Here is a 16516-nt window from a genome sequence, read left to right as displayed (position 1 = left end):
TGCGGGAAAACTACGTGTCCCATGAGGCAGCGGGCAGCGCGTGCGCAATGAGCACGGTAGCGGCGGCGGGCGGGGTGCGCCTGCGCGCTGGCGCCCGCGGCGGTGGCGGGAAGCGCGGCTGAGGTAACGCGGAGCCGCGGGCCGGGAGGGCCGGGAGGACCTGGGGGCGAGGGCAGGCCAGGGAGGGGAAAGAGGGAAGCTGCTCCTGCTGCTGCTCCTGCTGCTGCTCCTGCTGCTGCTCCCCTGGCCCGCACTGCCCCCGGGTCCGTCAGCGAGCGCTGCCGTGGCTGGGCATGCCCGCGTCCGGCGGGGCTTCTGGGCTTTTTGTCCACAGTGGCTTATCCCCCTCTGCACAAGGCGGGGCTGTCCGGCACTGGAATTTTCAGGCACCTGCAGGAGGTTTGTTTTTCTGAGGGCACTTGGTGGTCACTGGTGTTGGCCCAGCTCTTTCACAGAGCGCTGACTTCGTGTTACAGCCACATTCCCCTCTAACTCCATTCCCAGTGCTGATCTGGGAATGAAGCTTGAACAGAGAACTGAAGCCTGTTTACCCTGAACTAAAGCCCACAACTGTGGGCTTGTGCTTTAAACGGGGTTGCTGAGTTGTCTCTCTTTGTGCTCTAAATATCTCAAAAGAGGGAGGTGTATTTTTAACCTGGATAGGTTCAATAATGTGTTTTGAAAACTGCAGGGAACTCATAGTTATACCTTCATCAATGGATTTGTTCTGCTCAAAATAGGGACAAGGGACAGTAGGTCTGTACGTGTGTTTAGGAGTGTTCTTTTTTGTTATCTCTGAAATAAGCCAGAGCTTTTAGTTTTTTGTTTGGTTGGTTTTTGGGGTTTTTGTGTGTTTGTTTGTTTTGTTTATTTGTTTGTTTTTAGCTGGATAGGTTTCTATGGAGAAAAAGCCATACTGGTTATTATGCAAAATCACAGCTGGAGGTAGATTTTTATAAGTGAACTTTTCTTTAAGTAATCCTTTCTATTTCCTTTAGTTAAACCACTCATCCCTATACCGGAAAAAAATTCCTCAGTTGTGTTAGCTCAGTTATTGTTGGAGCTGCAACAACTTCCTTAGGAAAGTAAAGTTGTCTTGTTTTTGGTTTTTTTTTTTAGCTCCAAGTTATTTTAATTTTTTTTCAGTTCTCCATTGTGGCTCATCATGTAACACTTGAAGCTATTCTGCCAGTCTTCAACCACAAATGCTTTCAGAGAGGAGACACTTCCCCAGAGGGAAATCTCAGTTAAATTCTGTGCTTTGTGTACAAGAGTAGATCCCGACCACTCTTTTTCTTTCTTGTAAGTTAACCTGCACAGAAATGCCACTTTAGTGGTTTATTGAAAAACACATGAATCTTTACTCAGCAGGGCACAAGGGTTCCTTATTTCTTAACAATCCTAGAACTTCTTTCCTTTTGTAAAGCAGGACAGCAGCTGGCAAACTCTCCCTTCCCTGGTAGTTTGGTTCATACACTGCACAAACATTTCCACAAGTACTGGAAATTCCACAGGTATATTCCCCAGCACAACAAAGGCTAGTAAATCAAAACTCATGCCAGTCACTGAAGCACTGTTGCACTAAATTTAACTCTGGAGATCACAATTGTATATACTGTTGCTGTCTGTTTGGGGACACAAAAGAAAATCGTGGGTTGATACCCTATAAGGTACCTTGTTCCCACAATCTCCTTCAGTTAGTCATTCTCTATAAACTTAAGAGTTTTCATACTTCACAGCAATAATTTGCTTCAGTGACCTCTGTGTAGCTTTTATTTCCCCCTCCCTCTTTTGGGGGCTGTTCGTGGCAGATCTGGTTTTTGTGCCTACTTCCATGGCAGTTCTGATACTGTTGCTGTAGGGATGTCCTGTGATGCAACTTTAGCTACTTGCAACAAATCTCCAAGTGCTTCAGATTTCAGATTTGGCAGGCCAGCAGCAGTTCCTTTCAGGAACATTTCCTCTTTTCCTCACTCATTGTTTTTTTATCTTATTTATCTGAAGAATAGAGGTGGTAAAAGGTAAATGAATACACTTTGGTCATAGCAATTCTTTGTTTGGCAAAGGGCAAGAATAGGAGGGTGGCAGAGTTTCATGGCTCTGTAAATCACAAATTTCTTTTTCCACAGGAAAAAGGTAACCCACAGACTGTTGCTGACAGAAGGAAGAAAACTCTTAACTGCTCACAAACGCTTCTTGTCAGGATGCAATTCTTACAGATTCTGTCCAGGAAACCAGGGAGCCTGGAAGTGCTTTTTCAAATACCATTTTGCCAAAAACAATTCCCATACACATGTCTGTCTACCTCTGCATGTGTTTATAGCAAAAAGAAAAAAGGAAACGGTTATGAACAAGTTGACCAAGAAAAATACAAGAACTTGGTCCACTCTGTTACATCTTATAAAACCAGCACCCAAACACCAGAGACAATACTTGAGGAAGACAATTTGTTATATGGGCCACCAGCTAAACACACACCTCCAGTTAAAGCTGGGACAAAAACTCCCAAGAATTGGTTTCCTTTAATAAACCCCAGCAAGAGAATTATTCCAGCCAGCAGTGATTCAAATATCCCTATGAAAATCGGGTTACGAAGAATGAAGATGCCCAGTGTTACCCGCATCCTTCAACAAACCCTCTCCCCACAGCAAATCTTCTATCTGGAAAGATGGAAGCAGAAAATGATAGAGGAGCTTGGAAAAGAGGGATTTGAAGAGTATACCAAAAGTAAGTCTAGCCAGTGTGATTGTAGAGTAGAAGCAGTAGGTTGGATTGCTGGCAGGTACGATGGGCCAAGTGGTTTGGAAATCCATGAAGTTGCTTCTGTTTCATGAGAGCATGTTGTGAGTGTACCTGTTATCAATGAGCCTAAGCTCTGGTCTTTGTTCTGGGGCCAATAAGGTGGATTTATAAATTTGTGGAAAATGAGAGTCAGACTGTAGGCGTACTTTGCTCAATCCTGTCTGACTTTCCTTTAGTTCTCGATTTGCCAGTATCTATTTAGAAATAGGTATTTTCCAGATGATGTTACTGAGCCTCTTTGCAATTACAAAGCTACTTTGTAACAAGATGGAAATAGGTATTTTGAACTCCTATAGTCCTGAGCATTTAAAAACCAATTTGTCCTGCTGTTTATGGTGAGGTTTTTCAGTAACTGTTTGGTTTATCCAGTGAATGTATGGATAAAAACCAATGTGTTCTTCTGTTTATGCTGAGGTTTTTCGGTAACTGTTTGGTTCATCCAGTGTATGTATGAGTAAGCAGTGAGACTAAAACAGTAAAGGAAGCATTAACAGAAGGGATACCGACTTCCTATTGATAATTTATTTTCTGTTTCTTTCCCTTCTCCCCACACCCTCAAACTTTCATTACAAAAACCAGGACTGATTTAAGAGCTACATTGTGGGATATATAGGATACAAATCTAAAGTAGTGTCTAAAATGTGAGGGGGTTTTCCCGTTTTTCTTAGATCTTTTTCTCCAAGGAGAGCTCTTTCATTCAGCTTTGGAATCGATATTCCTGCTTGAAGAGACAGCAGCTAGGGACCAGGGTAGAGATGATGTTGTGGCTGGCTACTTATCCAGTGTGGAACATGTCTTGGAAGACATCAGCGAGGTGAAGGCTCTGGAAAGTGGAGTTCACCATGAGACCCTGCAGTACCTGGGCCTGGTTGACTGCGTGGCCAAGTATCGGTGAGGTGCCCTCCCCTAAAACTCCTGTCATGTGGTGCCGTGGAGGCCAGGGTGTGATTGAGTGGCTGGGGGAAGCTGGACAGATCTCTAGGACTGGCAGGCTGGAGGAACTCCCCTGGATGATCCTCACGGCGTGAAATGCTGTTTTTCCTGGTGGGGAGTTCCCTACAGAAGAAGGGACGGGTTTAAGCATTTTCCAGGAGCTGCGGAGGGTTTGAGTTAGTTGGTTTTAGTTTGGTTTTTAGGATCTAAACTGCCTGTGTGAAAGAGACTTGTTTAGTCACAATAATGAGCAATCAGGGGGAAACAGGCTGAGAGTGAAAAGTCTTTATGTGCTGTCTCACTTATTTCCTACTTGTGACTAAACTTAAGTTTGAACCATTGTCCTGCCTTGTTCTCCTGTGCAGGAACCAACTCTGTGTGATTGACTGGAAAACATCAGAGAAGCCAAAGCCATTTCTTCAGAATACTTATGACAACCCATTACAGGTTGCAGCGTATATTGGAGCCATAAATCATGATGCCAATTATGACTTCCAGGTCAGTAGGCCTGCTGCATGCCAAGACAAGCAGCAATGCCTATGTGGTCTTCATTTCTTCCTGCCTTTAGAACCTGCTGCCCATTGTGGAAGCGTTGGTAGGATTTGTAACAAAAGAGCCCAGTCTGAGATCAGGTTAAGATGTCATACTGTCAAATAATTCCACTACTCCTGCTAATCTTGCTGCCCTTGGCTGCCAGTAGTGAATTTTCAGTGGTTTTAAGGAAGTGCTCAGTGGGACCAAGAGATGCTCAGATGAACTCCCTGGGACTTGGCATCTGGGCAATCCCCTGTGCTCTGTCCTGTGTGGTTTTGGCTTGTGTCAAGAGTAGGAAGGGGCAGGAGAGGAAATAAAAGAACCTGCAAACAGGAAAATAGTATGGGGGGATCTTGCCTGCATCCTGCCTTGCTGTGTCCCACTAGCAAATGAGGAACTAAGTGATGCACTTGGTGTCTGGAAGCTGTACTGTGTTTCTTCAGGGAGGAGCAATATGTTAGGAATCACTGCATCAGAAAATGGTGGAATCATGTTTTTAAAGACTCCAAAAGCAATTCTAGCCTGCCTGCTTGGCCTGAAGGATTTTTACCTCAGTACAAGTATTGAAGTGGGAAAATAAGCAGAAGAGAGCAGGTTAATTTGTATGATGTGCAAATGACTTTCTAGGATATTGTAGAGATCAATGAACACAAGCAGTCCACAGACATGATCCTTACAGAGTGAAATATGGGCTGGAATTCTGCTAATAGCTTCCTGTCCCCCACTGCCAGTGGCTGTTTAGGATTTGGGATTTGTCAGGTATGAAAGATGTCAGAAAATACCCTAAGTAACCATTTCTATTCAGACTGAAGCTGGAGAGTGGCATCAGTCTGGTTGTATGGCCCCAGGCAAAAACTCCTCAGTCTCTGGCAATTTTCCTGGCATCTGCAGGGTTTAAGTATCACTCATCCTCAGAGTTCATGTCCCTGGTTTTCACTGGAGTTACTCAGAGCTTTGGGCTCGAGGTTTTTGGAGCATTTGAATATTAAGTCTCCAAGTGTTTTACAGTAAGCTGTTTTCCCTTTTTATTCTGATGTGAGATGTGTATGTTAGGAAGATGTTTTGCAGTGAGGTTTGGCTCTTAGGGTTGCACACAAATGTGGTGTTTGTGACAGCGCCCTGTTTGTGCTGCAGGTTCGCTGTGGGCTCATTGTGGTTGCCTACAAGGACGGCTCTCCGGCACACCCACATTTCATGGATCCTGACCTGTGCTCTCACTACTGGAATAAGTGGCTCTTGCGCCTGGAGGAGTACATGGACAAAAACTGACCCACACTAAGCACAAGCTACTGGCCTGAGCACAGACACAAAGGAAGAACCTTTTGTTTAAATGTACCATCTTCATGTTCTTTTTTGAGTAACTTTGGCCAATTTCTTACTAGCTCTCTTCTCTCCCCTCCCAAAAATACAAATAACTTTCAAATGGGGAATATCTATTTCCTTATACTGTAGGTGACCTCAGTGGTCCAGGCAGAAAAGCCCAACTTATTTGGTCTGTCTTTTTATCCCACAGTTTATACAGCCTGGGGTTGGTAGAAAAGTTCCTACTATCGAGTAAAACTGCTTGATCAGATCATCTTTCATTTGTGATTTTTGAGGACAAAAAAAGTTGCAGAACTCAGTCTTTAAATATGAAGTTGGTGAACTAAAGCAAAACAACATGTGCAATGTATGAGCCGAGAGAAATGCAAATGATAAAGAAATTAATATAGTAGACTGGGTTTCAGTCAGTTCTTGCTCATGCCATCATCAGGCTTGTTATCATTTGTGGTTTGTCTTACAGCTACAACTGGAAAACCTGTCCCGAGAGTTATAATTAAAGTCCTCATTAGTTCTTATTTAGAATAGTACAGCAAAGTGGCCACTTAGCAGAAGTGGCTCAGCAAGAGAGGAGCAGAATTGGAGCCAACACTCCCAGAAATGTCCAGCGAGTGTTCTGAGAGGTGGGAATGTTGGCTGCTGCTAGTGGCTCCTCCTGCAGGTGTTTTAACACCCAGCCCACAGAAAAGCACTGTGAGATGGGCTGTGTGCCTTGGGAGCTCTGTGCTGCCACTGCCTTGAGCTCTCCTGACTCTACTGTGGGTCTGAGCCAACAAGGAGCCCACCCCAAGAACGATCCCCAGTGCCACGTGAGTGAGTTTCTGTATCACAGCAGGCCTGTGGCTGTGAAGCAGGGCCTTCTGAGGGGTGAAGAGCTGCTGGTTGGGTTTTGGAGGCTGTTTCTTATGGCTTCCTCTTTGGTTTGTTTGTTTGTTTTTTCCAAATAAGATTGTGAATAAATGTTTTGAAACAGAACTTTTACTTTTGAAGCTAATAAAATCAAGTCTGTAAAGCAGAGAATAAGCCTTGATCATATCAGGCAGTATTGCTCTGGAAAACTTTTTCCTCATTCTTTTTGTCTTCTATGAATTGTATGTATGAGTTTTCACAATAACACTGCAGCTTACAAATAAAATTATGACCAACCCCTAAGCTTCAAGAAAATCAGCCAGAACCCCTGGAAGGGGTGCCTGAGGAAGGCTGCAGCAAAGCCACTTTGTAAACCCAAGTCCCAGCTGAGTCTGTACCTCGGAGAGCCAGGAGGAGGCAGACAGCCTTCAAAAGACAGCAGTGATGGGAGTCACTCGTGTCTGGCACTTCTGAAAGCCTGGCTGCTGCCTTGGGCATCCCTGGCTGAGCTGTGGAGCATTTCTGGAGCAGCACAAGCTGGTTTGTCCTGTAACAGGACTGGCAGGTGGCTGTCACCAGTGTCACCCAAACCCAAACACTCTTTGTGACCAGTTTCAATTAAGTTGCCAGGCTGTTCAAGTGATGTGCCCAGGGCACTGCTACGGGCAGTGTCTATCCTCTGCAGAAAAACTTGCTGGGCAGCCAGGGCAGTTAGTTCAGCTCTGACATCCAGCTTCCTAGGGCTTTGCTCTCCATCCAGGATGGCTTTTTCCCTGTGGCCTGCTACCTGCTCACTTTCTCTTTTGTGAATCCTTTCTGTGCGCACCTCACTGTGCCTGTGTCAGCAGGGATGTGCTGTGGCAGTGACACTGGAGGGAGAGCAAAAGCAACATGTGGTGCAGGAGGGATAAAAAACCAACCCATGCACACAGGTACACCCACCAAACATGTCTCTGGCTGGAGAGGAAGGGTTTCAGCCCCAACTCTGCTGTACCAGGAGAAGGGCTGAGGTTTCAGCAGAGCTGAGCACACAAATCCCATGCAGTGGCATGTGAACATTAATCCCATTGCAGTGAGCAACCTTCTCTTTACACTGCTCAGTTATAAGACCTGGGGGTTGGTGTACAAGCTTTAGCTTTCTGTAAAGTCAGGATCTTTTAATTTACCTCAGATGCTTTTTTTCCCCAGCAACTTCCCATTTATTAAAGTATGTTACAAACTTCCCTGCTATATAGGATGCTTGTTCTTAACACAGTAGCATCACTTTATTATCCTCATTTTCAAGGTCTCAAGCACCAGCAGTTGTGCTGAATAAAGCATTAATATCCTTAAGAATGTCTTAAGACCCCTAGAATCTTTTCCCCACAAGAACCCAATCAGGTGCCTGTACAAAACTGAAGCAAGTTGAAAAGACTTTTTTACAGTTCTTGTAAAGTTGCTCAAAATGTCTCATTTTAGCAGCAATGACTGTGAAAGTCCTGGCTAAGCCTGACGGTATTTTAGGTGGGAGGAGCCTTCTACACTTAGAGTGGTCAGAGAGGAGCAGCCAGATTGGTGCCTGCAGCTTTGCACTGATCTCCTAAAGCAGACACAGGCTCAGTCCCCCTTTCCACCACACTGTTGTATTAATGAACAGCACTTGAATATAAAAGAGGAAAAAAAAAACCCAAACACACACACACACACACTATAAAATATACACAAAATTGCATCTCATCATGACAGAAAATACTTATTTTCAAGTCATTACAGTGCTTTCCTTGGGTTTCTGGGTTGCTATAGGTGTATGTTAAAAGGATGTGGTAATAATCCTCAGAGTGAGCACGGCAAGTCCAAGAACATCAGAGCTAAGATTTCACTTATATATCAACATGATAAAAGCAAGTTCATGGCTTCAAGTACTTAAGATATAACCAAAGGTCTGCCCTAAAATAATGTCATTTGCTAGTAGAGAAACTTTGGTAAGAAAACATTCTGCATCCTTTGGGAAGAGTTTCAACTCACCTTGGATCACACTTCCAAAAATTGTAGGCAGACTACACAGGGGGCAGAGCTGAGGGTATTTGCACATTGTAGCTCATTTGCTGATATAATGCACTCCTGTTCTTTAGGCACTTCAATTAATGTTGCATACAACCGTGCACCAGTAGCACTCTTACTCAACACTTTTCACCCAAACCTCTCATAAGTAATTTGCATGGGAGGTAGCAGTTATTAACTTTACAAAAAACAAATACAGTGCGGAATAGTGAACCCATTTGTCAGGGGTGTTCAGACCTGTGGCAGAGCTGAAACAGAAAACAGGTTGCCCAAATGTCAGTTCAGTAAATACTCCATCCGAGAGGTGACAGCCTTTGCAAGCATTCCGTTTTTATTGGCCAGATAAAAAAAAAAAAGTCTGATGTTTCCATCACAAATGGGAATATTTCTGTCAAGCTGAAGTTTTATCAACATCAAGAGAGTCCCGTTAACAAAAGTATCCCTTTAATTTCAGGTGTTCCTTTCAAAACTGTTCTTAAAAAAATAATATACGTAGTCCTACATGTAAACTTCATTCCTGCTGAGCGCCGTGAGTCCCCGTGTCACTCGTCCTTGCCGTCCTCTTTGGAGTTCCTCTGCAGGACGGGGCTGAGTTTGGTTTGCAGAACGGCTGCGAGTTTTTTGGAGGTTTTCTTCAGGAAGGCGCTGCCGGGGTGGACACCGCTGACGTGCAGGTACAGGTCCTCCTGCGTGGGGCCCGTGTAGCCGCAGTCCTCGCACACGTACAGCTTGTCCCTCCTCTGCTTGTAGGCGTACTGCTGCTGCACGCCGTGGATCTTCTTCAGGTGCGACTCCAGCGAGCAGCGCTGCGTGAAGGCCTTGTTGCAAACCTCACACTTGTAAGGACGAATGCCTGCGGTGGGGAAAGACAGACGTTACCTGTGCGTCACCTGCTGTGTCACCTGCTGCGTCACCCGCTGTGTTACCCGCTGTGTCACCCGCTGTGTCACCTGTGTCTTGTTTCCTACAGCCAGCCAAGAGCAAGGCTCCGGCACATCAGCTGCTGAGATGGTATCCAGCAGCCCAAGGAGCTGCCTCTCTAAATAAAACATTCTTCCAGGCTATGAGTTTTCAGGAATGGGTTGATATCTTTAGGCATAAAAAACCTAGGAATGTTATCCTCATCATCTGCTAAGGTCAGTGGTTTGGTCCTACGGTTGTCGTTATCAGCTCCTGCAAAACTTATTTTAGACCCCTGACTATTTGAAATCCTGTGATTAGGTAAAACTATCAGTCTCAGCTTTTACAATGAATGAAAACATCTGTCGTGGTAAGATTTTAATTTTTCTCTTTCGGTTTAATGAAGCTTCAGTGAACAGCAGTGAATGTCCAGCAATCCCAAATGCTTCAAAGGAGCGAGAGCTCTTTCATACAATACAGTTTTGATGACTGAGATTACAAATTCTAGAGAAGTGCAGGAAGATGAAAGAAATAACTGTGTGTTTCCAGAGGAGGGAGAAGAAACTGACTTGTGACTTGAAAGCCCAGACAACCAACACCATAAAAATCAATTTCACCACCAATCAACACTGATTTAACAACAGCTCCCCCAGTGCTTAAAGAGCTGAGGGTTTAGCAACACTTGAAAGAAACTAAACCAGAAGGAATTCTGCTTACTACACTAGATGAGTAAGTTTCCAAGCAAAGACCACCCTTAAAACTGATATAAGGAGTCACCTAACTCCCTCTTTTCCCCAGGGAAGATGGAATCTGGAAGATCAGACCTATGGTGAGCCAGGCAGAAACGGGTAAACCAGATCGGTCTGTTCAGGCAGTTGTAATTTTGTGATTGCATTAAGTTACCAGTCAGGACCTGATCTATCTACCAGAAATCCAAGTTAATTATAAGTTCCAATAAGCAGCATCTCAACTGCATTTTTGTTTAGTTAAAAGAGGTTATCCCAGCGCACCAGATTAAACAATCAAGAGAGAAGTTTCCTAATGCTTGCTGCTGTGAAATTGCTTCATTTCCATTAAACTGGAGTTGGAGAGAAAGCCCAAACCTTCATCAGAATTCACACACAAAAGCAGTTTCATGCTCATTTGAAGGCAATTTAAACTTCCACCATCCTTGGTGCCTGCTCCAGCACTCCACAAGCAGGAACAGAAGCACAGAAAGGGCAGTGCCAGGATGACACAGCCCATTAGGGCCATGGGAACCTCTTCAACACTTAGGAATAATTTAAAATAATTTAGGAATAATTTCAAATTTTTCTGAACAGGGACCCTCTTGGATTTATTTTCTGACTCTCTGATGAGGGGACAGCTTGAAAAATCACTTCCTTTGGAAGCACTGACTCCACTCTCCAGCCATACCCCAAGTGGCAGCTCTTCTTCCCACATGAAAGCTTTGCAAACAAACCCAAACAGTCCAAAACATTGGCTTCAGGCAATGCTTTCCCATCCAAACAGGTGTCATTGCTTGTGGGGGCTCTACTACTAAGAAACAACTCCTGCCTACCAACATCCTTGTGTCACTTCTAGCAGTTCACCTGGTTAATGGGGCTCTGCAGAGCATCTGCACACATCTAGAAAGATGGGATGTGCCTGGGAGATGTGGAGGATGCACCTTCTGGGTGCCCAACAGTGCAAAGTCAAATGGCCCACCAGGAAGCACTACCCTCGGAGAGCATGGGGTTGATGTTTATTTAAGCCATTGCTTCCACCAAAGGAAAAAATAAAAGCCAAACTGGCAGCCTTCTCCCTGCTCCAGGCTGATGTAAGAACTTCTGGGAAAAGTGAGCTGGATTTGAGGCAACAGAAACACAACCTCTGCAATTTGGGATGGACTCAGGAACTGGCCCCACAGCAGAGAGGTCACAGACAGCACATCCTCCAGCCTGGTGGAGGCACAGCATGAACCACACTCTGCTTCCTCCAGACATTTCCAAAATCAAGCCTGAATCCCATCCTGCACAGCAATCAGCTGGGAAAGCTCTCCACAGCAAAGCCCCAGGAAACTGCTGCTGCTGGTTGCCTCTAGAGGGCAAAGCGTCTCCATCGAGCTCCCGCCTGCACTCAGATAACTGCAGAGATTTGCTGTCCGGGGTGGTAATCCCAGGCAGGTTATCCTGGGGGGGGGTTATCCCAGGCAGGTTATCCTGGGGGGTTATCCCAGCCTCAATGCCCCAGGCGTGGCAGCACGGGGCCATGGCTACACAAGGTGTGGATGGCAAGTCCTGCACCGTCACTGCTTCCCACCGGTTGCAATAGTTCTCCTCAGATTTCAACCTTCCCAAGCCTTTTCTCTGTCCACAGGCACATCTTCCCCTTTTCTCTGCTGCTTCCCCACTATTTTTGGCAAATGTTAACCAAGGCTTCATGTTATGATGTTGCCAGGTTACCCTCACCCTCTCTTTGTCCTTGCTCCACCCCACCCCTTCTCCCCTCCGCGGGTCCCCGGGGAAGGCATTCTCACCAGTATGGGTCCGGACATGCCTTTTCAGATCAAAGGTGTCGTTGAAGCCTTTTCCACAGAAGGTGCACAAGTGTCTCTTCACCTGGCTGTGGCACTTGATGTGACGGTTGAGCATCCTCTGCAGGCGAAAGCCTTTGCCACACAGCTCGCAGCTATGCAGGGCAGCATCGTTGCAGGTGCCAGTGGTGAACTGAGAAGTGGGAGAGGACTTTGTGAGCATTGGCATGAGCCAACAGAAGAAATAAAGCAAAACAAGCAGGGCTTATTGTGGCATTAAAAAAAAAATGGGGGGATATATTAAAAATCAAAAGTGAAAGCGTTCAAGATTTTCCTGCTGGGTGAAACCTTCACACTCTCCTTATAATCAAGTGGGAGACTTCATGTGCACAGTTTGGCACTGAGGTATCTCTGGCCAGCTTTGATTCAGGGGTTAAAACAAATTCTGTGTAGCGGTTTCCTTCCAGGGGCAGCAACCCTTATCCAGCTACATCCGTGAACACAAGGGCTTAGGCTATGAGCACCTTTCTGTGGGAACCCTCCTGTGCTTGCTCCTGCACTCAGCTGATATCCTGAAAGGAGAAGAGAAGTCTTCCCTGGTGCCAGAGAGTTGTTTTATGTGCTGCCTTCACTAGTCATGCCTCCAACTGCTCCAGGTCCCTCAAAAACCAGCCAGCAGTGATAAAAAAGGTGGTTTTGGAGAGATAAACCCAAGGCACGTTGTGCTGACTCAGCAGAGACTGAAACAATGGCCCTAATCTTACCCTGTTGGTGTCCCTGGCTCCTTAATTAACAGCCAAGTCACATTAGGGGGTAATCTCATTCCCACTCCTAGCACCAAAAGCATGGTGCCAACACCATGACATAACTTGACTAAAGAAGACACTGATGATTCAGCTCCTGGGAAGATCATTCCTCAGAGGGAAGGCTTAATATCTGGAAAATGTAAATACTGCACTGCTGGTTTAATTATTCCTGGCGGAACACACGGACATGCCCCCTGTTAGACACCAGGGATGAGGGAAAGCCAGCAGAGTAGACAGGACCACATGCACACATCCATGGGCTGAAAAACACAGCTCTGCTGAAACGAGGTTTTGCTGTGACAGTCACAAATAGCCCAGGTTAAATTATACAAAGTAGGTTAAAGTCAAACAGCAGCAGAGTGGGCTTTTTACAAGGACAAGAATATGTCTGGGGTTTCTTTTTCCTGAAGAAACCAGCCCTCCTCCTCTGCTTACTACTGAAGCAACACTACTCGAAATTGTAAAGAAAGATTAAAAAAAAATCGGCAGCTGTGAAACCATGAGGTGTGAAACTGGAGGGGGAGCCATCTGGGAAGAATCTGTTGGGCAACAGGGCTATGACTCCATCTCAAGCAGCTGCATATAACCGGGGTGAAACCTAATCATGAGACTTCAGAACACGGTGACTGAAAAGCTGTCAGCCCGGCACAAACAATGGTAATTTTTACAGCCCCATCCAGCAAAGCAGCAGCCAGGGTTTAACGAGGTGTTAACTAGCAGTGGTAAACACATCTCCTTCTGCCTAGCGCTGGGGTGGCCTGGTTCTACCTCTGCTGAGAGGACCCTGGATGCTCCGAGGGAGATGCGGCAGCTCGGTGTTGAATTCTCGGTACCACAAGGACCCGAGGCACCGTGAGCAATTTGCCTTCTCAGCCTTGGTAGGGAAATCACTGTGCTGCTCTGCTGGCTCTGCCCAGGGAGCAGCCAGGCAGCCAGAGTGCCTGCCCTGGCAGCAGAGAGGCTCCTCAGCAAAGTCAGCGGACAGATGATTGCTTCATCTCACCCAAGCCCGCATGGCGACCTCAAGGTGGCAATGGTCCTTCACAGCTATGGAGGAGAACCTTTAGCTGCTTTCTTGATAGATCACGGTGGGAGGGGCAGCGTGAAGAGTCACCCCAGCCCTTCTTGGTGAAGGCTGAGTACAACCTAGAAGGCAGGTTTTAAGGAGGCCCCACGCTAAGGAACAAGATCCACCCACGCACCATGGGGCATGACTTCTCGCTGCCAGGGCTGGTCCTTCCTGGCTGGGTTCAGAGCTCCTGTGGGACCCGAGCCAAGCAGGTCAGGGGCAGCACATCCCAGGCAAGGATAAGAGAAGGCAAAGGGCACTGGAAGATTATGGCACATCGCTTACGAGGCTTTCCCTGCCACTGCCATCCTACAGCCGGCTGCCCTCGCAGGCTTCCACCTCGGTGTGCAGGACAGGTGCTGTCACCACGAGCAAAGCGAGCCCAAGGGACTGTTGTCACCTGGTGTCCCCAGGCAGCAGCCAGGCCTTGACCTTGAACAGGGGTCACCCCATTGCCAGAGAAGAGACGGTCGGGATGTGGGCGGTTACCTTGATTTTTGACCTGACCATGGGGCGCTTGACGGCCAGGTCCAGCAGCATTCCCCCGCCCGTGCCCAGCTCGCCGGGGGCAGGTTGGGGCGTCGGGGGGTCGCTGGGCTCGGCGTCCCGGGTCCCGCTGCTGCCGCTGCTCTCCAGGCTGCAGCTGTCTTCGTAGCCCAGCAGCACGCAGCCGATGCCGCCTGCAACGGGGTGGGGACGCGATAAAGCGGGGGGACCCCGGAGCCGCGGGAGGCCAGGGCAGGGAGGCGGCGGGCGGCAGCCGGCGGGGCCCGGTGTGTAACCTGCGGGCGGGCCGCTGGCGGCGGGGGAGGATCCCCGGCTCACGCTGCAATCGGAAACTCAAACACGAACGGTCCCAAAGTTCAAACAAGCCAGCTCCGCCGCCTTCCCGTTATACCCCGGGCAAGGGCAGGAGGAGCGGGAGGAGGAGGAGGAGAGGGGGAGGCCAGGAGTGCATCACCCCCCCACCCCCCACCCCCCCTCCCTGGGTCCTTCCTTCTCCTCCCCCAGCCACCTTTCTCATGCAAACGAGGTTTCCCACCTTCCTGGTAACACACACACACACACACATTCCCCCCAGCTCCCCGCCCCGCCATTCCCGGGGGCTCTCCGTGGTGTGAGACGCTGCCAGGCATGGGGGCGCACGGCCCGGCGGGGCTGGCACCCCTGCCGCTGCCCGGGGACTTTTCCCTCGAGCGCTGTCCGTGTCCCCTCCACCGCGTTTCGCACAGCTCTCTTTAAGCCACTTAGTCCCCCTCGGGGCTCCCCCGGCCCGGCAGAGCCCCCTCCCCAAGTCGCCCCCTCCGCGGGGACCCCGCTCCCTCCGTCCCTCCCGGCGGCGCCCGTCGCGGGGCGGCGGCCGCCGGCGCCGTACCCGGGATATAGGTGTCGGCTCTCTCCTCGTCGGGCAGCCCATCCCAGCTGCGCACCGCCGGCTGCGGGCTCCGGCGCTTCACCAGGAAGGCTCTGGGCATGGCGAGGGCAGGGGGCACGGCTGGGCACGGAGCGGAGCGGCCGCGTCAGCCGCGCCGCCCGCCCGCAGCCCGACGGGGCGCGGGCGCTGCGCTGCCGTCCGGGGAGCGGGACCGCACGCACCGGGCAGAGCCGCTGAGGCGCGGGGAGGGGAAGGGGAGGGGAGGAGAGGGGAGAGGGTGGGGGGGGGGGGTGGAAAGTTTCATAAGGTGGAATAGAAAAATGCACCAGGAAACTTGGGAAGGAGCATGCGTGCTGCAAACATAACGGTGTCAACAAGTCTGCTTACCTGTCCGACCGGTTGGAGCAGCTGAGCTTTGTTCCAGCCCTTCCTAAGGCATGAATGTTTGCAAAAGAATTTAACGTCTGAAAATTAAAAAAAAAAAAAAAAAAAAAAAAAAAGAAAGAAAGAAAGAAAAAAAAAAGAAAAACCCAAACCAAACCAAAAACCCAACCGAGGAAGGAGCCCCGCCGCTGCCGTCTGCCCGCAGCCCGCCGGCGGAGCCCCCGCCGGGCCGGCCCCGCTCCCCTCTCTCCGCCGCCGCACCGGGATGCCCTGCCGGGAATGGGGCCGGGGCTGCTCCCCGTTAGCGAGTGCGGGTGCCGCCGCCCACGGGGGGCTGAGCAGAGACCCTCCCGGGACTGCCTGTCGAGGGGAAGACTTGCCGAGGCGCCGGGAAAGAGGCCGAGCCGTCCTCGGGGCGGCAGCAGGAAGAAAAAGTTCTTATTAGTTTTCTTAATGACTAGCCTTTCTTCTGTTCAGAAAGGAAAAAAAAAAAATTATTCTTTTTCAGTCATTGATTTAAAATTCAAAATGTGTCACAGCCATTTCTCTCCCCACTCGTTTTTTCTTCTTTTATTTGCCTCTTGTCGTCTTCCCCCTCTTCCCAAAGTGGAAATGAAACAAAGACAAGAGGTTAGGGTATTGGGGAAGGAAGCAAAAGAAACAGAAGAAAACCCACAAGAAGTCTGCGAGCAGAGCCCACGCCTGGCGTGGCGTTGGGTGTTGAACAACATTCAGGGATTCCTTCTCCCGTTTCCTGTTCAATCTACTTTTTTTATTAAGAGCAGTGGAAACGCACTTGGTGCCTCCTCCCCGAGCTCATCCCCGCGGCACAGACGGCACCGGGCTGGGGCATTGCGGGAAGGAGCGCCAGGAGCTGTTTCCCCACACGAAGGAAGAGGCCTTTCAAACGCAGTCACTCCTCTCTGGCGGAGCCGCTTTCCTCCCACAGGGCAGAGCACAGAGCAGGGGGAATTGATGGCAGTTTCATT

The 16516-nt window shown here is 48.6% G+C and overlaps 2 protein-coding genes and 1 long non-coding RNA gene across 5 annotated transcripts; 2 read left to right on the top strand and 1 right to left on the bottom strand.

Annotated features, from left to right (window-relative positions):
- Window positions 1-45: 45 nt before the first annotated feature.
- On the top strand, window positions 46-5628 carry MGME1 (mitochondrial genome maintenance exonuclease 1). Of its 3 annotated transcripts, none has more exons than XM_021540173.2 (5): window positions 46-123; window positions 2130-2727; window positions 3471-3693; window positions 4101-4233; window positions 5404-5628. In XM_021540173.2, the coding sequence occupies exons 2-5, from the start codon at window positions 2205-2207 to the stop codon at window positions 5536-5538; spliced, it is 1014 nt and encodes a 337-aa protein (XP_021395848.2). In that variant the 5' UTR covers window positions 46-123; window positions 2130-2204; the 3' UTR covers window positions 5539-5628. The 3 variants fall into 3 exon arrangements, with proteins under 3 accessions (XP_021395848.2, XP_077638078.1, XP_021395847.2); XM_021540172.2 differs by lacking the exon at window positions 5404-5628 and adding an exon at window positions 1147-1302 and having other exon boundaries at window positions 78-123; window positions 4101-4510; XM_077781952.1 differs by lacking the exon at window positions 5404-5628 and having other exon boundaries at window positions 4101-4510.
- Window positions 5629-8884: 3256 nt separating this feature from the next.
- Window positions 8885-9540, top strand: LOC144245992 (uncharacterized). Its single transcript, XR_013339587.1, has 2 exons — window positions 8885-9152; window positions 9229-9540. It is a non-coding gene; the product is annotated as an uncharacterized LOC144245992 (long non-coding RNA).
- Window positions 9021-15447, bottom strand: OVOL2 (ovo like zinc finger 2). The gene is given in 4 exon segments (XM_021540251.2): window positions 9021-9331; window positions 11897-12086; window positions 14258-14448; window positions 15144-15447. Coding segments are annotated over 4 exon segments (996 nt in total).
- Between the last annotated feature and the right edge of the window lie 1069 nt (window positions 15448-16516).

This window comes from Lonchura striata, chromosome 3 (assembly GCF_046129695.1).
Source record: "Lonchura striata isolate bLonStr1 chromosome 3, bLonStr1.mat, whole genome shotgun sequence".
In the NCBI taxonomy this organism is placed as follows: domain Eukaryota; kingdom Metazoa; phylum Chordata; class Aves; order Passeriformes; family Estrildidae; genus Lonchura; species Lonchura striata.
The sequence above is the reverse complement of the archived record's forward strand: the minus strand, read 5'-3'. Positions and strand labels throughout refer to the sequence as shown.

What these genes read in the sequence shown, in the direction of transcription:
- MGME1 (XM_077781952.1), top strand. Translation starts at nt 2,205, where the DNA reads ATGCAATTCTTACAGATTCTGTCCAGGAAACCAGGGAGCCTGGAAGTG. An exon ending in ATTTGAAGAGTATACCAAAA is followed by an intron (nt 2,728 to 3,470) that starts GTAAGTCTAGCC and finishes CGTTTTTCTTAG; the next exon opens with ATCTTTTTCTCCAAGGAGAG. An exon ending in GACTGCGTGGCCAAGTATCG is followed by an intron (nt 3,694 to 4,100) that starts GTGAGGTGCCCT and finishes TCTCCTGTGCAG; the next exon opens with GAACCAACTCTGTGTGATTG.